The sequence below is a fragment of the Neofelis nebulosa genome, chromosome 9, assembly GCF_028018385.1.
Source record: "Neofelis nebulosa isolate mNeoNeb1 chromosome 9, mNeoNeb1.pri, whole genome shotgun sequence".
In the NCBI taxonomy this organism is placed as follows: domain Eukaryota; kingdom Metazoa; phylum Chordata; class Mammalia; order Carnivora; family Felidae; genus Neofelis; species Neofelis nebulosa.
In genome coordinates, this window is record NC_080790.1 from 11,569,976 (window position 1) to 11,594,477 (window position 24,502).

At 44.6% G+C, this 24,502-nt stretch overlaps 1 protein-coding gene and 1 long non-coding RNA gene across 4 annotated transcripts in view; one reads left to right on the forward strand and one right to left on the reverse strand.

The window, feature by feature from the left end:
• Nucleotides 1-24,502, reverse strand: part of NBAS (NBAS subunit of NRZ tethering complex) — a 333,323-nt gene that overhangs the window by 51,703 nt on the left and 257,118 nt on the right. For all 3 annotated transcript variants that reach the window (XM_058682573.1, XM_058682572.1, XM_058682571.1), the window contains exons 45-46: nucleotides 3,715-3,933; nucleotides 610-812 (exon numbers count right to left, since the gene is read on the reverse strand). In XM_058682573.1, the coding sequence (XP_058538556.1) occupies nucleotides 610-812; nucleotides 3,715-3,933 (422 nt within the window). The remainder of the gene's footprint in view (nucleotides 1-609; nucleotides 813-3,714; nucleotides 3,934-24,502) is intronic.
• Nucleotides 10,006-10,407, forward strand: LOC131484383 (uncharacterized). Its single transcript, XR_009248207.1, has 2 exons — nucleotides 10,006-10,161; nucleotides 10,327-10,407. It is a non-coding gene; the product is annotated as an uncharacterized LOC131484383 (long non-coding RNA).

Genomic DNA, 24,502 nt, shown 5'->3' on the forward strand with positions numbered 1-24,502 from the left:
CGGATGCATTCCCACGAAGACACCTGCATACTGACATAAAGCTAGAATTTCTCAATTGTTGGTTTCAGGCCATTAACTGCAGGTAAATAAAACTCTAAGAGACTTAACAGATGTCTAACTTCTTCAGTATACGATTAACCTTGCCTTGTGTATACTTCGAAAGAAGCTTCTGGGAGCCATTTTGCAAGCTCTGAAAAGAAGTGTGAGTAGAAAAGTCAGGATGTGTACATCCACCGGGGGTCACATGATGACCTGACATTTAGCTACCTGCTAATCTTGGCCCTTCCCTTACTTCAAGAATTATTTGGGGATGGGGATGATGGCGGGAGTGGGGGGGGAGCGGCAAGAGGGTCTAACCAGAAGTTAATTTCAGGGTGGGTTACACACAATACCAATGGGGAAACATTTTCATGGTTCTCCACTCTTGAGATATTTTAAGACACAAGACTTTGAGAAATCTGATAATAACCTCTCACTTTTATGAAGTACTTCATAGTGAATAAAATGCCTCTACATCCATGATCGTATTTTTACCTTCGTGACTGTGAAACAAGTGCCATTACTGGCAAACTATCGCCTCGGCTTTCCGGGGACTCTTTTCTGGCTTACCTCAGGGCAGAAACTATTCTCCTCACTGCATTCTGTACTACGTCCTTGGGCGAGATGTCGAGAGGGCCCACGGCCACCTGCAGCAGCTTCTGGATCATTCTCAGAGGCAGGCCATCTAGACACATGGCCACAGCTTGATCGTGAACTTTCCCCTTTTCTGATCGGGACAGATCATACAGGCGACTGTATTTCTGCAGCGCTTCCTGAAAAGATAAGGGGCACAACACCTAAACATCAAGTAGAAATAAGGTGTGGCCACATGTACAGAGTGAAGCAGATTTAGACGACTCTCAAACCAAACACACTCGAACTACAAAGGCCACACGGAAGGAGATGTAGTGGTTTTCAAGAGCCTGGGCTTCCCGGACACCAGGCTGGAGTACAAATCCTTGCTTTTTCACATTTATTAGTTTGATGAGCCTTCGGGACCTCCAAAATGAGGATGATGACAGATTCTTGGGAAGAGAGGGTGTTGTGAATGTTACATGAGAGCATATAAGAGCCAGGCCTTTAGCACAATGTCAGACACAAAGTGAAACTCATGAAGTCTGAGTTTCTTGATTATTGTTACTGTGATTATTATTATAACCACATAACAGCTCTGATCTGCACAAACCCAGGTAGTACACGTGTGTTACCTAATTTAATGCTTAGAGTGAGCCTGCAAAGAGTTTTAATTAGCTCCGTTTTACCAAAAAGTAAATTGAAAACCAAAGATGTTAAGTAACATGCCCAAAGGCACACGGGGATGTTCAGGGGGACTAGGATCAGAATACAAAAGACTGCATCTCCCCACCTCCCCACCCCCATGCCACACAGCCTGCCCCTCTTCGATAATATCTGTAAAAATTAACGTGACAACAAATAATTTATGAAATGGGCCACTAACTACTATTTTTCATCATACCAAATGTGGTCACTTAGTGTTTAGAATGCTTTCCAGGTTCTTTATAAGCTTCTCGGGTAACCTAGAATGCACTGTTTTGCCTTTCAGAACCACCATGTAAAAATCCGTTAACTGGACAGTTGATGATACTGAAGAAATACTGTTCATGTTTTGATTGTGGTAATGTTGCAGTGGTTGTGTTCACATGTATCCTTTGAGAAAAAGATAAGGAAATATTTACGGATAAAATGAAATGATAACCAGGATTTTGTTGAAAATAATCCACAGGAGTGGGGAGAGGGTAGGGGAGGTAGGCATGAGATGACAGGTCACATTCTGACGACTGTTGATGCTGGGAGTTGGGCCCATGACATTTCGTTTTACTCTGCTCCCCACTGTGAGACTTCTGATAACAGAAAATGCCCGTGAGTTCAACAGAACAGTTACTCAGGTCCCTGCTGAGCGAGAGGGAACTGAGGCGCCACAGGATCAAAACCTCGAGTTTAGACCGCGCTAACGTAGGGTGTGGGGGATCTTCTTTCACTGGGTGTAGAATTAAAGAGGTGAAAGTTAAAGCCTGAACTCAAAAGGGACAAATGTACGGGGATAAAGGTTACTTCCAGTGTTTGCTATGAGAGGTACTCTAATAAAATCAAATAGGGTCCAATTTAGGAACCAGAAGAGTATCCTATTATGGACCATCCACGGTCTGACTGAATAGCGTTTGCAAGCAGTCATTTGGTACCTTTAAATCTCAGCCTATTTGAAACAAACAGCTGTTTTTGTTAATAACCCCCCTGGCCCCATAGACGTGATTCAAGTCACTGAAAGATAATACTTGTTCCAAGGACAGTAATGACAATTCTCCAGATTTGAGTATAGCATACTTAATCAAAAAACTAAGCAAGACAAGTATGTACATTTTTATACTAATCAGCATAATCATTTTAACTTGGAGGAATTCAAATTTTACCCTAGTTCTTATAATTATGGATTACAGTACTCTACACGTCAGTAAGATAAAATCAAGATTGGAAAAGCCGATTTGTTCCCTGCAAAGGCTTCTATCTGGCTTGCACATCATTTAATGTTATTCATTACGCAGGCGAATAGCACTGAAAAATACAAAATGAAATAAAACTGCTATCAAACTTTTGAATTCTGCTCATTATCTTTTCCATGAGGGTTTGCATTTATGCGTCTCCTACACATTTTGAAATCTTCCATTTGTTCATTATCTGAACTGCTCTCCATTGACCAATCTTTCTAGTCAGGAATATTTCTTTACAAGCCAAGAATACGATTCAATCAATATGTAAGGTTTTAGAAAAATAAAAGAGGAGATTAGTGGCCACTTACAGGTTCATTTACCGTAACATTAATGGGGCAAATGAAATATTGCTTTTATATCTAAACATTGTTTTTACCTATATGAATCCATTTACTTATTGATCTGTCAACTTCTCAGTTATGGAAAAGAAGAGCTTAAACTCCCTCAGCTGTAACAATACAGAAGAAAAACTAGAAAAGCTACAGAGGGTTCCCCTGTGTTGTCCTAACACCCTGTCCTAACTGCCTCAAGAGTCATCCTGGGCAGGGGGCTCCTGACTCTCACGAGAGTATTTTCTGAGACACCATGAGGGTCTCAACTAGAAACCATGTAGGAACAATTGTATCAGCCAAAAAAATGCATATCGATAAAATTAGGTTGGAAACAGAAAACATAAACAGGATGGGGCGTATAATTTAAAAAAATCTGAAGCAGGCATGGATGGCTCTTTCTGGACTTTTTGGAAAATTCGGGGGAAAAAAAAATCTATCATTTTTCAGTTGGAGAGCAAAACACCTGCCGGCTAGAAGCAGGGCTTGCAAACCACGGTCCCCATCCTTTCTCAGCCTCAGTGACCACTCCCTCCCCCAGGCACCCATCCTGGGCCATATCCCCCGGGTGCCCATCCCCCACCCCAACCACCTTCTGTCCCTCAATCCCGTTAAGTGGCCCCAAATCCTCTTCAAAGAACCGCAAACCTGCAAATGGGAGTCCACAATCAAGAGGTGATGAAGAGGCTAGAGGATAGAGGGTTGAGGGACATTTGCCAGGACATCTGCAAGACTGAAACCCCTATCAACACCACTAATACGGCTCTAAAGGATGAATGTAAGCCCTACTGAGGTTGCCAGAGGGAGTGAGCATGGAGAAGAAGTTTTCCCTTCATTACCTGCTCACTATTCCTCAGAGAAACAAGGAAGCTGTGGTTGAGGGTTTCCAGGTGAGCAAGAGATTTCTCCAGATGGCCCCGGGCATCCGCATAGGTGATTTTAGAGTCACTAGCTTCTTGAATGTCGTCTTCTGAACTTCTTTTCCGCGGCTTTTCAATAAAATGCTGGACTGCCTGGACAGCCTTTCTAGTCATCTCTTTGCGTGCTTCCACGGACAGCTTCAACACAAAAAGGTATTGAACGGCAGTGAGACAAACCGGCCCTGCGTCTGCATTCAATACGGTATTAATAAGGTGTATTTAATAAGGTATTAGCGAAGCAAAGAGAACAAGAGTGAAACGTTGATATACAACTTTAATTGGTGTCTAGGACTTTTGTTGTATTAGTTTTTCTTCTGTGAGGAGAACAACAGTGAGGTGCCGTATGCACTATTAAGGTAGTAAATACAGATTTTTTTAATGCTACAATGCAAAAGTAGGTGGTGTTATGATGAAACTGGCATTCAGATAGATTACTGGTTACAAGGCAGAGATGAGGAGTCATTTCTACAGTTACAATTCCCAGTTTCAATCATTTATTACAAGGAAATGATTAAAAAGAAGAAAATTGTATAGGCATAATGATTTCAACTGGAATAATACTCTAAAACAAAATCTCAAAAGCAACCTAATTGCCTGGTAATAACAGAAATGGTAACTAACTTATGATAAATTACTAGATAGAACATTATGCAGCCGTTAAAATTAGATATAAAATCAGTATTAGCAATTTGGAAAGTGCTTAACATAAAATGTTGAATTTTAGGAATCAGAAATCATAAAACTGTCTACACCACGCTCGTATTAAAATCCGAACGAAACCTGTACGGCTGAACAGAAATACATACACACACACACACACACACACACACACACAGACAGACACCAGTGACTGTTATGTTAGGGTTATGAGCAATTTTGTTCTCAATTTTGTCAATTTTCTATACTAATGTATTCATTCGATTACTCGCTAAGTATTTGAGTTGTGACACGCGAAAGTCACTTTCTTAGGTATGCAAGAGTTGTCTTTTTCTCATAATATTAAAAATATTAAGCTTGCTTGGCCTCAAGTCTAAACGTAACCCATCTTGACGGACGCACCACAGACTGGTGAGCCACGCTGGGCTTTTTGAGGCCCCGCTGATTTGCGCTGTTTTGGGTCTTAGATTTAGCCTCATGTCAACTACTCAAGCACATTTTTGCTATAGACTTAAAAGGGCTCTGTGTTGATTTAAATAAATAAAATAAAAAACAGATGAGGAGTCTTAGGACAAAATCTTATCTTTATTTTCTTTCTCAACATCAGGTATCCTGTGTGTCTGGTTATTCTGAAAAATACCACAGACGTCAACATAGCATCTGCGACCACACCAGGAGGCAAACCCCGCTCAACCCTCCCCACCAGCTGCCTCCAAGTCACTCTGTGTAGAATTCATGTGGCATAATGAGGACAGCTGACATTTTCTTCGGTCTATACAAATATGGGTAAAAAGGAACTTTAGGAAAGTACCATTTCCACTGAACTGTAATTAAGTGTGTGCTTTGCAAATGCAGCTTCAAGTAAGTTTTGTGGCCAGACTGCTACCCCCAAGCACCTTGGCATACAACAACAGCAGAAGCGACTACTGACCATAAGTATCAGTTCATCATTCTCCTCCCTTGCATACCCTGTGAAGTCTTTTCTGTGGTTGAGAAATACAAGATCACAGAACTTGTGTTTAGTTCAACAGCCCTCCTTACTTTCCCCCATCATATGGATGGAAGGACTGAGCCCTGGGGAGCTTCTGTGATACGGTGGGGTTCCTCGCATGAGTGCAAAAAGGAAAAGCCAGAAGGCAGGGGCCTTGGTCATGGATCTGGTGCTCCCCTTTCACTGCACATCACACAGCCTCCACTTTGCCATTTCTACCCCCTCACGGGCGCTGACAGAGCGTATGATGGGTGCACACTGGCCGAATGATCAACAGAAGGAAAGACAAATAAGAAAATGGCCTAGAGAGTCCTTCCTTTCCACTCACTCCTATCTGCTTCCCCAAGAAACACGGGCTTGGGGAATGTCTGGATATCCAGCTGGCCAAATGTCTATGCTTTCCCAGCTCATCAAAGGGCGTGGAAGGTTTCCACAACAGACTGGCAAGAGAGTAGGAACAGGACAGGCAATTCCCCGGTGCGGAAAGCAGCGTCCTGAGAGAAACAACTGGTCTCTGTGCCCTGGGAGGAGTCCAGACGCCATCTTTGTTGTCCGAAGTCGGCCTTGTCAGTGTCAACCACCCCTGGAATAGTTGGTAAGTGTAGGGGGAGCACTAACCTCACAAAACCCGTGTTTAATTTTTACTACCGGGGCGACACTTGACCACATGCTTCAAGCCTTCGTTTCTTCATGCATAAAATGCAAAAAAAGTCATCCACCACACAATGTCATTCTGACCATTTAAATGAGAGAATATGCAAAACAGTCAGCAAAATGCCTTACCCACATAGTAGGAAACTCAGGAAACCCCGGCTCAATTCTAATTTGACCAACTGATACACCACCCAGGCCGTCATCTACCTGTTAGGTTTTTATCTTCCTAGTCAATGTGCCACGTAATCTCTTTTAGAAAAACCTTTTCATAAGCTCCTCAAGTTCCTTGGCATGGCAGCCCGAGGACCCTCCCAAGCTGGCCCCAAGCTACCCCTCCAGCCTCGCAATGTAACCGTAGCCCACACTCTAGGCTCCACACGCGGAAGCTTTTCTTCATTCCCCGGTGTCAACTGGTATCTTATCTCAGTGAAACACTGTCTCTTCTCTTCTTTGCAGGCCAAATGCCCGGTCATGACTCAACACCGAGATACACACAAGTCACCCTGGACTTGGTTTCTTCAGCCTCAACAGCTGGTCCACTGGCAGGCCGTCTGCCCCAACAACCAAGTGCATACTCCATGCTTACATGCGTGTGGACCCCAGCTGCCCAGCAATACTGAGCACAGGCCTCACACTGACCTCCGTGCTTTCCTAGAATCTGCTATGGAACCGCCACAGAACAGCCAGTAGAGGCGAGTGAATTCTCTAGGAGTTTGAGTTGTTTGACCTCATCACCAGTCTCATCAGAAAAGTACCTCCCCCCGTTATTCTTAATGATCTTTCAAAGTAAGTAAATAACCACGGTTACTAAGAATACAGTGTGTGAACAAATGTAAACGTAAGTTAATTTTCCTGAGGGAGCCGGGGCCTGTACAAGAGGCAGAATGATATAAGATGCAAGGGCTTTTACTTGCCTGGGCACTGTGCTTGATTGGATATTTAAGCTTTTCACTCTTTGTGAGAACAGGGTCATCGCTGAAAGTCTCTAGGGTGAGGCGCGCCTGGGTGGCTCAGTCCGTTAAGCGTCTGACTTTGGCTCAGGTCATGATCTCACGGTCTGTGAGTTTGAGCCCCGCATCAGGCTCTGTGCTGACAGCTCAGAGTCTGGAGCTTGTTTCAGATTCTGTGTTTCCCTCTCTCTCTGCTCCTACCCCATTCATACTCTCTCTCTCTCAAAAATAAACATTAAAAAATTAAAAAAAAAAAAGACTATAGGGTGAGATTAAATACAAGTTTCACACCGAGTAAGTCTATTAGACTTATTTTGCTTAAACTCTTCCATGATAGAAGAAATTAAGTAGTAAAAGAAAAAAAAAAAAAAGATAGACAAATGTACCGGAGAGAAAAATCACAATTTCTTCACTGACCCTAGTAGCCACAAGGTACTTCTGTTCCTAACCTTCTATTCTGAAGCCCATGGCGTTAACACATCACTCATACACATATTTCTACGATTAGAAAGCAAAGATTTTGTAAAACTATCTCCTGACAGCAATTAGTAACTACTTACTATTTAAGAAACTGTGGGTTGTATAAAATAAAGTTAATTGTTCTAGCACTCAGTAAGTATGTACTGTGCATCTATTTCGTAGGCCCTGTGGAAAAACAGGAGCCAGGCTCAGAGAAATCACATTTAGTACAGGAGACAAGCTGGTGGGAAGGGGTTGAAATCTAGGAGTCATCCCCAACATCCCTGAATCTCACTGGGTCTACCTTTGAAATATATCCGTCTACCCAATTCCCACCACGTTCACCGTCGCCGCTCAGTTCTAGGCCACATCACCCCTCTTGTACTGCAATGGTCCCAACTGGTCTCCGGACGAGGCAGAGAGTGCAGCAGTCAGCAGACACCGGGATTCCGCGGATTCTACCGCATTTGCCAATCCCCCTGCAGCTAGGATGAGTCGCGTTCCAGGCAACGGAATCTGAGCAGAGGTGACACGTTTTCTCTTCTGAGCCAAGGCAACGTATAACCCACGTGCGTCATTATCCAGTCTCCCTTCTTCCCCAGCCGCGGCAGAGAGTGCTGGTCCCGGATGGCACCAATACAAGATGGCACAGCTCCCATCGGCCTGGATCCTACGTGACTTTGTGGTAGGCAGCCCTCTGCAGTCTCTTACTGGATTGGGAGCACAAGGGAATATTAACCTTGGTTGTGTTACGCCACTGTGATCCTGGGGCTAACCGGGTACTCCAGCATTACCCAGCCGCACAGTGATGTTTTAGAAACATAAATCTGATCACGTCACTCCTCTGCTCAAAACTATTTAACGGCTTCCTAATTTACGACAAGTAAAATCCGGCCTTCAATGCCCTGTGAAGCCCTATGATTTGTTCTTCACCCCACCCCATCTGTCTAACCCTACTTCCTTCCTTTTTCTACACTCCTGCTCCGCTCCAGGCAGACTGGTCTCCGTGTAGTCCGTCAGCGCCTTTCCACAGGTGGGTTCCTCCGCTTGCGATGTTCTCCTCCAGGCATCCTCACGGCTGGTTCCCGAGGTTCACTCAGGACTCGGCACCGATGCTGCCACATCAGAGAGGCCTCCTCTGGCCACTCTACGAAAGCTAGCACCTCCTGGTGCTCTCTCTGTCCTTACTCTGTGTTCGTTCTTCTTCATAACAGACACCCTGTCTTTCCATCTGCTGGCTGCCTCCCTGTCATTTACATTCCTAGAGCCCCAAACCCAGAATGGTGGCTCGTACGGAACAGCTGCCCAATATGTTGAATGTACAAGTGGGTGAATGACAACATTTTATCTATTTATTTTTAATGTTTATTTTTGAGAGACAGAGACAGAGTGCGAGCAGGGGAGGTACAGAGAGAGAGGGAGACACAGAATCTGAAGCAGGCTCCAGGCTCTGAGCTGTCAGCACAGAGCCCGATGCAGGGCTTGAACTCGTGAACCACAAGATCACTGCCTGAGCCAAAGCTGGATACCTAACCGACTGAGCCACCCAGGCACCCCTCTCGGTTCCCATTAAATGGGAACACATTGCCAGAGAATCTTACTTCAAAGAAAAATATGAAAATGCAGATATCTGAGGAAAAAACATCATCCTTTCTCAAGCCTCCCCTCATCTGTCCTTCCAGAATCTGTTCAGAGTTCCCACATCTGGAAGCGTCCCCTGACATCACCTCTTCTCTGGGTCATAAACCACTCGTAGGCGCTCTTAAAGCACTCTACGTTCATCCGCATCGAAGAACATATCACACCACATTCACATCGTTGGGTTACTTTTACATCTCCTTGACTAAACAAGGAAATCCTTTCAGGGTAGAAACTGTGCTTTTTAAAATCTCCGTGTTTCCTGGCACCTAATTCAATGCTTGGCACATTGTAGACAGACAAAAAACAGCTGTTAGATTACTCAACTCTGATCAACACGGTAGCTGGGGCTGGGGGAGAGCCTTCAGAGGAGCAACGAAATGACATGTTCTCAATACGTCCCTAGAAACCTGTGGTCCAGAATGGGGCCAAAAGGCTCCGATTTACCGCGGCGTCCTGTTCCTGTGAGAGGGCCTTCGGAGACTAAAACTACAAAAGGATATTTTAAAGGACTTGAACAACAACAAAAAAACCCGTGATCAGATGTGTGCCATCAGGACAATGCCACTTGTGGCAATCAGAAGCCACACAGGAAGACACACCGGGACATTAAACCCGTGGCGACCTTGAGCGTATGCACTGGATGCACACCCGGTGAACACACAGTGTACGTGTGCCTTGGGCCAGGGGCTGGCAGCACAGACAAAATTAGATCAGGTCTCTGCCCCCGGGTACGGTCAAGTCCAGTTTGAAACACAGAGAGACAAAAGACGTCACAGAGTAGCACGGTTGTTACAAAACTGCAATAGGGTATCTAGGAGACGGTGCACAGGCCTCGGAAGGGGCGCTCCGGCGGACCGGAAGTGAGTCTTCCGAAGGCGGCCACTGCCAAGGCCGGCCTCTGCGGTGCGTAGGCGTGAAGACAGGCCACGCATCCCGAGGGGTCAGCAGGTCAAAGGGGCAAGTGGGGAACCCGGGATTCGGCTGGCTCGGCTGGAATCCGGGGTGCACGCAGAGGTCTGCCGGGGAATGAGGAAGAGCCGAGCAGGCGGGGGGCACACGGAGGGGCCCGCTCGCCAGGCTGGCCGGACGGCTCTCTATCGCCGACTGGGGAGCGGGGGGGGGGGGGGGGGGGGGGGGAGCTGAGGCAGAAGTCGACACCATCAGTGCTATCATTTTCAGGTAATGGCTTGATTCAAAATTCACCAAGACAACTCTCCTCATCTGCACATACCTGAAGGCCGATAAACCTTGCAGAGCAGAGAGCGTTTGCTTTCTTTTTAAAATGAACACAGCGTGGTTTTGAAGATAAGGCTGGTGTTTAGGCAATGGCAGGTGACTCAAGAAAACCCAGTTGCTACTTCCAGTCAGCTGGAAAAATCAGCGTCTGCATATACTGTTCACGTTGCTAATAGTAACTATATAGGATGATGGAAAAATCAAGGGCAAAATTCTTCACTTTTCTTTTTTTTTAACATCACAGCAACTATGACAGATGGAAGAAAACCTCTGGCTGATAAAGGACAGACCTATAGCCTCTCTTTTCAGGTCCCCATTTAAAACCTCCTGTACTTTGAGGTGCCTGGGTGACTCTGTTGAGTGTCCGATTTCGGCTCAGGTCACCATCTTGTGGTTCGTGAGTTCAAGTCCCGCGTCGGGCTCTGTGCTGACGGTTCAGAGCCTGGAGCCTGCTTCTGATTCTGTGTCTCCCTCTCTCCCTGCCCCTCTCCCACTCGCTAGAGCTGGTCTTGGCACAGGGGATACAAAGGCAAATTAAGACACAATCTCTACCTCTGAAGAACATACATCGTAGTGGGAAAGCCAAACACAAAATAAGCACTTCTAAAATGTAACAAGTATAAAACTAAGCATGGGGGGTGTATCAAGAAAAAAACCGTCGGTCTCGGCAAGGCAGGAAAGTCTTTACAAAGGAGGTAACATCTGAACCAGAACTTGAAGGATGAGCAAGAATTCACCTGGATGAAGCGGGTGGGGTAGATTTCAGGCAGAGACAGCAGCATAGGGACTTTAAAGAAAGGCTTTTATAAACGAGAATGTTCTGCGGCTGTGACTCTAGAACACCTGAGGGATCGAATATCTTCCCCCCACAACCAGCGGCTCACTACCTCAAAGAATCTCAGGGAGGTGGATGGTGGGTACAGAGCACCAGCCAAGAGTGAATCTGGGAAAGGAGGAAGAAGTGTTTTTGAAAACAAGTGGTCCCAGGACTTCGATGCTCCCCGGCTCCCCCACAACCCCATCCCCACAAAACACTAGACACTATCTCCTCTAGCGTCACTCCCGCACGAGACCTGGACGGTCACTGTTCGAGGGGTGAGGAAAAGCCCACGGTGGTGTCCACGGAGAGTCTGTGGGTGCTTGGGCAGGAGACCGTCCTGCAGGGGAACAGATGCAGAGGAGGGCTGGGCTCCCCAGGGGGGCCACGGTGAGGAGCTTACACATTCTCGAGGCCAGTGAGCCGCACACAAAGCTCTTCTGAAGGGTATGCCGGGGCAGAGAGTGTTAAGGGAATCAGTTTCTAAATCTTCACCTTCTCTAAACCCTCTGTCCTAAAACTGATCTGGAGAACACTCTGGAAGTCAGGATGTCAACCTTATTTCTCTTTCTCGACTCTCCTTTCACAGAGGCCTTCCTCCACTTACGTAAGAAAGACATGCACCACATTTTTCCTGAATCTGACTCTCCCGCATGGACCTGGAATCTACAAAGTTCCAGACCACCAAACAAGGGACAGCTGAAAATCCTGGTGTGTGACAGGCCTCCGACAACTGGATAACGAATGTCTTTTCGCACACAGCACGGTTTCCCCTTCTTTTGCTTTCAACAAAATTTATGAAAGATTTAATGGAGTTGTCAGTTGATAAAGCCTTAAAAATAATTTTTAACAACAGATTGACAAAGCTCCTTCCCCATCCACTGTGAACAAGGTTTTTAAATATTCCTATCTCTGAAAATGTAAAAGGGAAAGAGCTGATGTTGAAGGCAATCTCAATCTAGCCATAACTAGTGCTCATCAAAGGGCACATAAACTAATTAAGAAGCAATATTTAAAGCCCTAAGCATCTCATTAAGAGGTACATTTTAAATACACTTTTAATGCTATGATAAATTCTTATGGATCAAAAGTTAACACATTTATGTTGTTTTCATCAGATGTATGGCTGAAACAATAATACAGAAAAAAATTTTTAAAAAAATCTCACAGTGCTTTGGTCACAAGAAAAACTTTACATGTTAATTTCTCTCTCTATAATTCTTTTTGACGCAGAGAAAGGACTTGTAAGTATAAAGACGTATACTTTTAAGTATAAAAACACTGCATTGGCACAAAACAACTCAGTGTGTTTATTCACCAACTCCAAAACTCCTTCACTAAGAGACCTGAGCAGACTACTGTGAGATCTAGCAGTTTAAGTCTATGTCTCTGTCTCTAGGATGACCAAAGTCTTTTTTAATGTTTTTTTGTTTGTTTGTTTGTTTTGAGAGAAAGAAGGACAGTATGAGCCGGGGAGGGGCAGAGAGAGAAAAGAAGACACAGAATCTGAGGCAGGCTCCAGGCTCCGAGCTGTCAGCACAGGGCTGGATGCGGGGCTCAAACTCACAAACCGCCGAGATCATGACCTGAGCCTACCTGACCCGACTGAGCCACCCAGCACCCTTAAGATGACCAAAGTCTCTCTTAAGATTCTTTCCTGAGAAAGCTCAAAACTGCCAGTAGAATCTACTGTTTATTTCAGTCAAACCCAGAGATAGGCTGATAGGCCCCTGAACCCTTCCTGGAGCAGTGACTTTAGAAAGCTTGCCATTGTAAATCCTCTCTCTGCCGCTTTGAGATGTAAATCTGGAAGCATCTCTTTAAAACACAGACAACCAAGGAGACATCCAAGGAGACATCCAAGGAGGTGGTCCATGCTCCCAACCCCGTGGCAGGGTGGGGGCACAGCGTCAGTGAGCCCCTGCTCCACCCTGCACACTCTCTTCCGTCATAAAGACACAAGGAGTTGTTTCCCTTCTGGGTACGCGTCAATTAGCAAAGAGAGAGCGGCCCAGTTCTAGAAACCAGCCCCTGAGGGCCTTTCCTTTAGCACACCCCGGCGTTTAGTCTCTTGCCTTTCATTTCAGAGAAGCTGAGCTCAATTAACACGGGCTGTCCTCCCTGCGGCAATAGTTACCGCCAAATGAAATCTGTCTTGGGGCGCCTGGGTGGCTCAGTTGGTTAAGCATCCGACTCCTGGTTTCGGCTCAGGTCATGATCTCATGGGTTCGTGGGTTCGGGCCCCGCGTCAGACCCCACGTCAGGCTCTGTGCTGAAGGTGTGGAGCCTATTTGGGAATCAATCTCCCTCCTTCTCTCTCTCTCTCTCTCTCTCTCTCTCTCTCTCTCTCTCTCTGCCCTTCTCCAACTCACACCATCTCTCTCTCTGTCTCAAAATAAATGAATAAACTTAAAAAAGAAATCAGTCTTTATTGCCTTTACCTAGTGCCCTTTATTTCTTGTTGACAAAAGAAACAGAGTACAAGTCATTGGAAAAGAACACGACCTTTCTAACGCCAGAGATGTGCTTGTTCTTGTACTTTTTAAAGGGACCGTGGTAGTTATCAAATCGCTGTGTGATTTATAGATGACTCTGGACACAAACAGAGCTACCTGACAGTTTTACTTTAATGCCAACATTTAAAATATAGAAAATTACATCCTCCTTTGTACCCATTTAAAAGTATGATTAAAAAAATCTTAGATAGCAAGTGCTAGGGTCTGAATGTTTGTGTCTCCTCAAAATTCAGATATTCAGATATTGAAATCCCATCCTCCAAAGGTGGGGCCTGGGGGGGGGGGGGGGGTGGTACTTCAGTCACAAGGGTGAAGCCCTGGTTAAAGGGATTAATTAGCGCCTTATAAAAGAGGCTCCAGAAACCATAAAAGACTCTTAAAAACTGAGAGTAAACTGAGGGTTGATGGGGGGTGGGAGGGAGGGGAGGGTGGGTGATGGGCATTGAGGGGGGCACCTGTTGGGATGAGCACTGGATGTTGTATGGAAACCAATCTGACAATACATTTCATATTTAAAAAATAAATAAATAATAATAAAAATAAAAAGAGGCTCCAGAGAGCTCCCTGCCCCTTCACTATGCGAGGACACAGGAAGAAAGTGCCAACCGTGAGCCAGGAAGAGAGCTCTCACCAGAACTCGACCATGCCCGTGCCTTTATCTTGGACGCTATTTCCCTGAGGTGTGATTTTTAGACCACGTGCACTGAAATAACTGAGCGCTACTGCAAAAGTGAGAATCCCCCAGCCCTTGCTAGACTTACAACTCTCTCCGTGGAGTTAGGGAAGGCACTGGCACCGGTGGAAAGAAATCTTTCCTTTGCACAAGCTTCCCCAGGTTAATTCTAATGGCAAAGGAAGCGTGCGACCTCTTACTGTAAGCTCTGGGGACTTTAAACTTCTGAAGGACCCAATCAACTGGCTGATGGAGAATGTGGGATGGCTGGAGGTGGCTTCTGGGATGGCAGCTGAGGGACAGGAAGGAGGTCACTGCAAGAGTCCAGACAGGTGGGGAGAGTGGGGCAGGGGGAGACGAAAGAAGGTGGCAGTTCTGGATTTAGACGACATTTGTAACAGAACTAAGGGATACCAACACCCTGTCCTGGGCTAGGTGCCCAAGGATGTGCTTCCCCTGGTGTATGTAGCCAGGTGCCTATCAGCTGACCCAGCAGCTTCCAAACCCTTTTGTCTAAGACCCAGAGTAAGAAACACACTACATACCAAAACTCATTGTCTGTATCTATACACGCATATATTAAAAGCAAACAAAAGTTTCCCGAAACAATACAACCCCTACTCTGGTGGGATGCATACTGACATTTGCTGATGTTAATCTACATACTAGTCTTTTTTGGTTTGATTGTTTTTAATACCGATCACAACACTTAATTACAGGCTGCACTAATGGGTCATAACTCAGTCTGTAAAACACCTGCAAATCCGCTCCAGCGACAACAGGACGGTTTGCAGGGGCCAGCAAACATGGAGGCTACAAAGTATCAAGTTGCCTAAGTTATATTGAACTGACTTCATTAAAGGAGAAATTACTTTATGTTTTACTGATGGCATAACATAAATTTCTGTGTGGACACTGAATGCTGCACAGATGTTTTATTTCTAAGTCTGCTTTCCTTATTAGATTATGAGATCCATCAGAGCAGGGCCCATATCTTCTTCATTTTTTATTCCCAATGCTTACATAGCATTTTAAGCACCGTTTTTAAGTTACAAATATAAAATATTATGACATAGTATCTTAAATATTATGCAACAGAAAATGAAAAATGAGAAGTCTTAACAATTTTGCTTTAATATAGTTAACCAGATATTCAACCACAAAAATAAGAAGGCATGTCTTGTCACATTCGGCTATATACTTCACAGAAAATCAATGTTATAACTTTGCCTTTTTGCTTTAACTATCAATTGCTTATATAATAAAAATGAATGATGCAGGACACAGAGGCCACTTTATCTCTGCCTTTTGCCTTGTAAAATAACCACAGAAATATTATTCTTCAGCAAGTGTGAATAGCCCTATCTTTTTTACTATTCACGTTCAGTGGTGACATAAGCTTCTCCATTCCTAAGTTTTTCAATAGCTCGAAGGTCACTTTTATCTTAATAGGGAAAGACGTGAAGAATGCTAGAAATGAGATGGGATATTACCGCAATCGGTAACGAATGCTACCGTCCACCCCTGTTGTGCGTATACAGGTTTTAAGCAAGCTCTGAAAGCACACGTTCACACTTTCATTTAAAAACCTTTTCCTATCATGTAATTATTAAGATCACTTTACGTAGAGCCACTAAATGTATATCAAAACCAAATGTAAATTTGAAAATCCAGATCTTAATCCAACACTTACAACTACACAGGGTCATTTAAAACCAAAACTGTGGCTAGAGTTTTCAAATTGGACCCAAAAGAAATCAATGGGTATTTTTTGTTGTTGTTTTGTTTTGTTTTTACCTTCTAGGTAAGAATAAAATAGAGCGATAAATAAAAGGCAGAGGGGAACCGACTAATACCGCGTACCTACTTGCACCCAGATCTTTATAAGGGTTATTTTATTTAATCCTCACAATAGCTACACGTGAACATGTTCCAGATATCGTGGGCATCTTCCTGATATCCACTCGAAAGCACGTGTACCAAGAGCTGACCGTGCAGTCTGCAAAGGACTCACTCAGTGCTGCTCTGGGGAGACTTCAGGTAGATCATTCAGGGGACCCCACCCCTCTCACCACGGTGATTATTAGTGCAGGTAAATCCAGATCAAAGCCAGTCAGGACCTGGCATACCAGGGCCACAGGGGTTGGTTCGGGGGTGATCTTACCAGCGGAAACTTAAAATTTCTGTGTGGTGCCTGTGGGGAGCTTGCTCACTCAATCTGCCTGGATGTAAATTAGGAACCAGCATGGCCCCAATTACTTCCAGCCATCACACTGAAGCAAAGAACCTTACGATGAAGCTAACACCGTAAGACAGCGGGGGGAAAAGAGATGGAAAGAAATTGGCTCCTTGATGACCACTCACTGCTGGGTCAGATGACCCTGAAGTCAGCCCCACCTCTGCACCTTTCAGTTCATCAGCCAGTAAATTTTCTGGTCAATTACGCCAGTTTAATTGGATTTTTTACTTGTGTCTAAAAACATTCAAAAATTAATCTGTATATATATAGTAGTGATTATTGTTCTCCATTATACAGTGAGGAAAACTCGGAAGATAGAGTAATTTTCCGAAGGCCCAGCCAGATGGCAACTCAGGAAATCTGACTATAAACTTGCCTCTTTCTCCATCACCACGCTACCATCAAAGGAACTTAAGATGTGTCTAAGATCCATCAACACATCAACATTCAATTCAACATGTTGAGAAGCCACATTATTAACGTATGACACTTTTCAAATTCCTGGGTCAGTGGTGATTTAAACTTGCTTTTCTCTGTTCTCCTCCTGAGAATTTTTGACAACCGCTGATCAGTGGCATCAATGTCTCATAGTCTTTAGACAGAGACGTGGCATTAAATATCCCTCATCAGACCAGGTATACTGGACAAAAACTGGTTATGCTCTGATTAAGGAACTCTGCTAGGTGATTCAGTGAAGACAAAGAAAAATAAGGTTATATAGTATGTGGAATTTCCTCACAGGATGTTTAGAAAAATGCGCTACAAAAACAAATACATACAGCACATATGGCCAATACTACAATAATGATCACAAGTCAGGTGAGTCTGGTGTTGATGCCTTACCCTGGTCCATCACCATCACCCAAAAGACACTGCAATGACTATCAACAAAACCAAAAGGCAACTTACTGAATGGGAGAAGATATCTGTATATGATTTATCTGATAAGGGGTTAATATCGAAAGTATATGAAGAAGTCAGACAATTAAACACCAAAAAACCACAGATAATCTCATTAAAAAACAGGCAGAGTACCTGAACAGACATTTCTCCAAAGAACATATACAGATGGCCAACAGACACATGAAAAGATGCTTATTAGTAATCATCAGGAAAATGAAAAACAAAACCACATGAGATACCACCTTATGCCTGTCAGAATGGCTAGTATCAAAGAGACAATAAATAACAAGCGTCCAAGAAGATGTGAAGAAAAGGAAACCCTCATGTACAACTGATGGAAATGTAAACTGGTGAAGCCACCGTGGAAAACAGCATGGAGGTTCCTCAAAAAATTAAAAATAGAGATACCATATGACCCAGCAATTCTACTGCTATTCACCCAAGAAAAACAAAAACATTAATTTGAAAGGATATATGTACCCCTATGTTCGCTGCAGCATTATCTACAATAGCCAAGATATGGAAGCAACCCCAGTGCCCACTGATAGATGAATGGACAAAGATGTGTTATATACACCCAACAGAATATAACTCAGCCATAAAAAAGAATGAGGTCTTGCCATTTGTGACAACATGGATGGACCCAGAGGGTGCTATGCTGTGTGAAAAAAAATCAGAGAAAAACAAATTACCATATGGAATCTAAAAAACAAAACAAACAACACTGAAACAGACCCATAAATACAGAGAACTGGAAGTTGCTGGGGGGTGGGGGGTGGGGCAGGTATTAGGCAAAATAGGTGAAAGGGATCAAGAGCTACAAACTTCCAGGTATGAAATATGTAAGGCATGGGGATGAAAAGTACAGCACAAGAAATACAGTCAATAATAATGCAGCAACTCTGTATGGTGACAGATGGTAACTATACTTACCGTGGTGAGCACTGTTATCATGTACAAAATGGCCGAATCATTGTGTTATACACCTGAAACTAACAGAACATGGTATGTAGACTATACTTCAATTTAAAAAAAGGAAAAAAGATGCTGCATGCTCCATGTTTCACATTGGAGTTTCCCTGTCCCCAGGCTGCTGCCATAGGTTCCTTCTCCAATCGTCACCAAACTGATCTTTCTTTTTTAAGTTTATTATTTAGAGAGAGAGAGAGCGCGTGCTCACGTGTGCATGTGTGAGCCAAGCGGGGGGAGGGGCAGAGAGAGAGGAGACAGAGAGTCCCAAGCAGGCTCCGAGCTGCCAGAGCAGAGCCTGAGGTGGGGCTCGATCTCACCATTTGTGAGATCGTGACCTGAGCCAAAATCGAGTTGGACCCTGAGCCACCCAGGTGTCCCCAAAGTGATCTTTCTAAAGTGAGAATCTAACAGCATCACTACCCGGCTTAAAATTTATGTCTGATCCATGACCAGGACAAAATATAAACTCTTTAGTCAGGTATGTGAGAGTTTTCATTACCAGGCCCTGCCTTATCACTATAGCCTCATTCTTACCCTTTCATTCATACCATATTTCTTGTAGTTTACTGAAGGTACTAGGTTTTTGGGTTTTTTGTTTGTTTGTTTATGCCTTTATGACAACTACTATATCTGTCTGGAGTGTTCCTCCCCTTCTAAGCTTTCCCTCCATGGTACTCATGACAAAATATCCTCATTTATTAACACTCGACTCGAAGACTCTTCTTCTCTGGGGCCTTTCCTGGCTATACCCCAGCCCTACTGACCATGTCTACCTTGCTTCTTCCACATCACGAATCACACATATCAAATCATCAATCATGAACCTATCACAAATGTATCCGTTGACCATCTTTCTCTGTGAAGAGTACCTCCAGCTGTCAAGTAGACAAAAACAACCAGTATCCCGAGGTGGGCGTAATGACACCGGATCTTCCCACCGGTACCAAGGCTCAGAAAAAGCAGTAGGCAATAGCTCAGAAGAGGGGGTGTGGCTTTTTATTCCAAATTCCTTTGCTGCACAGGCTGGAGAAAGTATTCATAGAAGAGCGATTAGGAGGTAAATCCGTTTACACGTTTAAGCAGTACTAAAATGAGAGAACGGAGTTTACAGGATGAACAAAGAATGGAGAAGTCAAGAGAAGCCACGGCACTGAGGAATTACAACCGCACAAGACGCGGTTCGGAACTGGGGAGTCGGCCGGGGAAGAGCATTTCAGTAGGGACGGTATTTTCAGACTTCTCCACTGCTTTATTTTCATGGTAAAACATGCTCTGGCGTTTGCGGCACATGATTCTGAGGTGGCTTCTTTATTCCCGTGTCATCCCCACGACTTCCACCCGCTGCGGATTCAGAGCCTGCGGCCTTCCCTGCAAGGGGCGTGCCTTCCTTCTTGCACTTCCTAACGGGGAGGCCTGCAGGGGCCGCAGGAACACATTCTTCCGGCTCCGTGTCCCGCCAGACTTGTCTTCGGGGGCAGGGGCACCATCATTTATGATTGGACTGGCCAATTTTCAATCTCTGTCACTAATTATTACTTTAGCCAATTTGAAATAATTTTCCCAGCACAAACAGAATGCGTTTTCAGTTTGCCAGTCAGGCCAATAATTATGATCGCCCCAGATGGGCTTCCTGCAGCCAAATTTTTCAGGCAAGGGAGATAACAGAAAGCGAGATTTTGGGAGCAGGCCTCTATGTAAATCCTGACTTTGCCACTTTTAGCTCACAAGACACTGGGAGCTGTTATTCAGCTTCCCTGAGCCTTCATTTTCTTTTCTGTAAAAACGGTGATAAAGCATTTACTTCCCAGGGCTGGCTGGACAATTCACAGAGGAACATTACAATCAACATTGTCTTCTTTCTCTTCTGGCATCTGTTTGGAAGGCTGGATGTGAAGAGGTAAGTGAAGGCAACTGGTCCACCCATACCAGTACTCGGCCCGGAGGATTATGGGTAGACTTTTGGAAGGGACTATCAGTTCCCCTTATTGTTGGGGGGGTGATGAGGACACTGACTGATGTTTAAGGGCCAACTTTTAGACTTCTGCATGTCCCAATATCCACGGCAAATGCACGTCCACAATCCTCCTTTGAGGAAGCAGCCGAAAGGAGCCTGTTAAAAATAGGTCATCTGCTTGGCTTCATAATCTGAGCACAGCTGATGGCACCAGAGACTAGCACTGCGGCCAAAGGCAGCTATAGAGGTTGGACAGTGAGACAATTAAAAAGGATCGGGCCAGGGGCAATTTTCATATGCACGGTGTGGGGGGTTCACACCTCCAACTCATGACTTGTGAGTTGTTCACTGAGAAGTTTCCTTCACTCACATCCTCAGTGGACACAGTATTCTCACTATCATGCCCCATAAACTGAAGTGATCAGACTTGGGGCGGGGGGGGGGGGGGTCCTTACAGCCTGAAAGAAACCAACTATCACAGAATTCTAAAGCAGAGCTCACTGTACATCTGCCGTAGCAAAGAACACGTGGGACTGTCCTTCCTTAGGTCCCTGAGCTAGCGCTCAATGCTAACTCCATGCACTACACGGCTCCGTTCTGAGCCACACACGTGTTTACAAATAAGATGTACCAGGCCACCTGGGTGCCTCAGTCAGTTGAGCGCTGACCTCGGCTCGGGTCACGATCTCATAGTTTGTGAGTTCAAGCCCCGCATCGGGCTCTGTGCTGACAGCTCGGAGCCTGGAGCCTGCTTCAGATTCTGTGTCTCCCTCTCTCTCCACCCCCCTCCCCAGCTTGTGCTCTGTCTCTGTGTCTCTCTCTCTCAAAAATAAACAAACATTTAAAAAAATACAAAACAAACAACAAATAAGACGTACGGAGCACGAGCATGAGGAAAGCGGAGGCTGATCTCCTCCTGTCAGTTTATGCTTCCAAATGTTTTACACGTGGAGCCATTTCCAGGTCACTGCCCTGACAAAGGCACCTCAGTTTTATATTTTAGTGACTGTCCCCTAGCTGCCCACTACCCTGCACAGACGATGTTATCAGTTTAAATTAAGTGAAAATAAATTTGTAAAACAGAGCTACAGTTTTTGTATAAACAGCATGTTCAGAACAAGGTTTCAGAATATGACAGACTTAAAGTCAACTCCTGGTTCTGTCACTCAGATGCTAGCAGTTTAGGTTAAGTCCCCTAGCTTCTCTGAGCCTGTTGTATGCACCATGAAAGAGGGGCGGCATCGTCTACCGCACCTGGTGGTTACGGAGAGCGGGTGAACTACACTAGGCACCAGCACCTGGACAACCGGGCACCCAGCCGCTACCTCTCTCCCCTCCTTCCGCGGTCCTTCCCCAGGCTGTGGCCCTTCACAGGCGTCCACTGGCTTAACTTCATCTCCACGTCACATTCAAAATCACTGATCTTTAGGGGACTCTTCATAACAGAGGCCCATTTGGACCAAACTTTCCAACTTACTAAAGTTAGACTTTTTATGCGTTTGTGAGCCTACAAAATAATGATGTCCTGGACCTCACTTATTTCAGCTCCAGTGACCTTCCTTCTCAGTTCCTAAAGCAGAACTGTGTCATGCGATCACCATCAAGTCTGCAATCGGAAGACCTGGGTGTGAAAATGAGATTGGACCCTTAGTCCTATTTAAAACTCGGGACGGTGATCCTCCAGGAATCTGACCTTCCCACTGGAGATGGTAATATCTGCTCCATCACCACCCCTCTAAGAGATCTGGGACTGTAAGATGACCTAACGTACGGGGAAATTATTACACTCAAAAATCCACGTTCATTTTCACGCTGCCTTGAATCCCTTGCTCTGTTTTTACCAATGTTTGCCTTGTCTTCCTAGGTCGTTAAGGCCACTGAAAGTGGGGATCACATCCCACATTTCCTTAGGGTTTCCTGCGATGGACCAGCACAGGGCTAACAACAAAAGCAGCAGCAGCATTAGCAACAGTAGCCAACATTAACTTTAATATTTACTGTGCCCAAGCATGGTTCAAATCACTACACTGGTATGAAGTCATTTAGGTAAGGAACCCTAATATTTGCATTTCATCATACAGAAACTGCTGAAATGAAAGGGAAAAAAATTCTAGTATATGTTTTATGAACATATAAACCTTATTAAGGATAAAAATTGGCATCTGGCAAGAGGAGGGTCAACCGTAGGGTCAAAGCCAAGGCTCCGGAGTGGGGGTAGGGGTGTCCAAAACATGCAGATTCTAGGGATGGGAGACTTAGTAACATTTCGGGAGCTCATCATCAGGGTTACAATGAAAAACTGGGAGAGGCACTTATTAAAATGCTAGGAGGTGGGCAGCGATCAGATGACATTTCCCTGGTTTTCCCACTTTCCTATATGATTACTGCTTTGTACCTTCCCCTGTCTCAAGTCTCCACAGTCCTGGGGTGCCTGGGCATTCAGTCAGTTAAGCATCGGACTCTTGATTTTGGCTCAGGTCACGATCTCACAATTTGTGGGTTCGAGCCCCACATCGGACCCCGCAATGACAGTGAAGAACCTGCCTGGGATTCTCTCTCTCTCTGCCCCTCTCGTGTACTCTCTCTCTCAAAATAAATAAACTTAAAAAAAAAAAATCTCCACAGTCCCTACTTTATACTCATACCGAGTTTTCTTTCTTTGCCTCTTCGCTGAGAAAACAGAAGCAGCGAGAAGCTAATGACTTCCATCTCCTATCACATCTGTGTCCATCGGTTCTGCCTCCCTCCTGCTATCATGGGAAGCAGACAGGGATCTTGGCCAAGGCCAACCATTCCATCTGGCCTCTAGGGCCTGTCCAGTCTCACTAATTACAACAGAAATTAGTACCATTTTTTTTTCATTCATTACTATGTCTTTTCCATTAATGAATAGATAAAAATTGTTATATTAAAAAAAAATCTTGTCTGCCTGTCAGTGTTGGTTCTTCCTCATCCTCAAGTCCTAATGTTGGAGTGCCCTGCACTCTTTTTTTCTTCTCCACCTACTTGCTCCCGTGGGAATTTTACCCAACCACCTGGCTTTGACTCCTCTCTATATGCTGACAATTCTGAAGTGTATTTCTGTGGCCCAGACTTTTCTGTTGACCTCCAGATTCATACTGACAACTTCCTGTCAACAGCCTGACTTGAATAAAAACCACATGGTCCTCTCAATAGATGCAGGGAAAGCATTTGACAAACTACAGCATCCTTTCTTGATTAAAATCCTCAAGAAAGTAGGGATAGAAGGAATGTAACTCAAGATCATAAAAGCCGTATGTGAAAGACCCACAGCTAATATCATCCTTAATGGGGAAAAACTGAGAGCTTTCCCCCTAAGGTTGGGAACACGACAGGTATGTCCCACTATTGTTGAACATCGTGTTGAAGTCCTAGCCAAGGCAATCAGACAACAAAAAGAAATAAAAGGCATCCAAAACACTAAGGAAGAAGTCAAACTTTCGCTCTTTGCAGGTGACACGATACTCTACATGGAAAACCGAAAAGATTCCACCCAAAAACTGCTAGACGTGATACTTGAATTCAACAAAGTCGCAGGATATAAAATCAACGTACAGAAATTAGTGGCATTTCTATACACCAATAATGAAGCAGCAGAAAGAGAAATCAAGGAATCGAACCCATTTACAACTGCACCGAAAACCATAAAATACCTAGGAATAAACCTAACAGAAGAGGTAAAAGACATCTATGCTGAAAAACTATAGAAAGTTATGAAAGAAACTGAAGAAGACACAAAGAAATGGAAAAGCATTCCATGCTCATGGATCAGAAGAACAAATATTATTAAAATGTCGATACTACCCAAAGCAATCTACACATTCAATGCAATCCCTATCAAAATAACACCAGCATTCCTCACAGGGCTAGAACAAACAATCCTAAAATTGGCATGGAGCCTCCGCTCCCGTTCCTCTCCTCTCTCATCCCCCTTCAGCCACAATGGCCTCCTTGCTCCTCCTCCAGCACATTCCCTGTCAGGACTTTTCACTTCCCCGTCCATCTTACTTTTGCTAACCAAAGA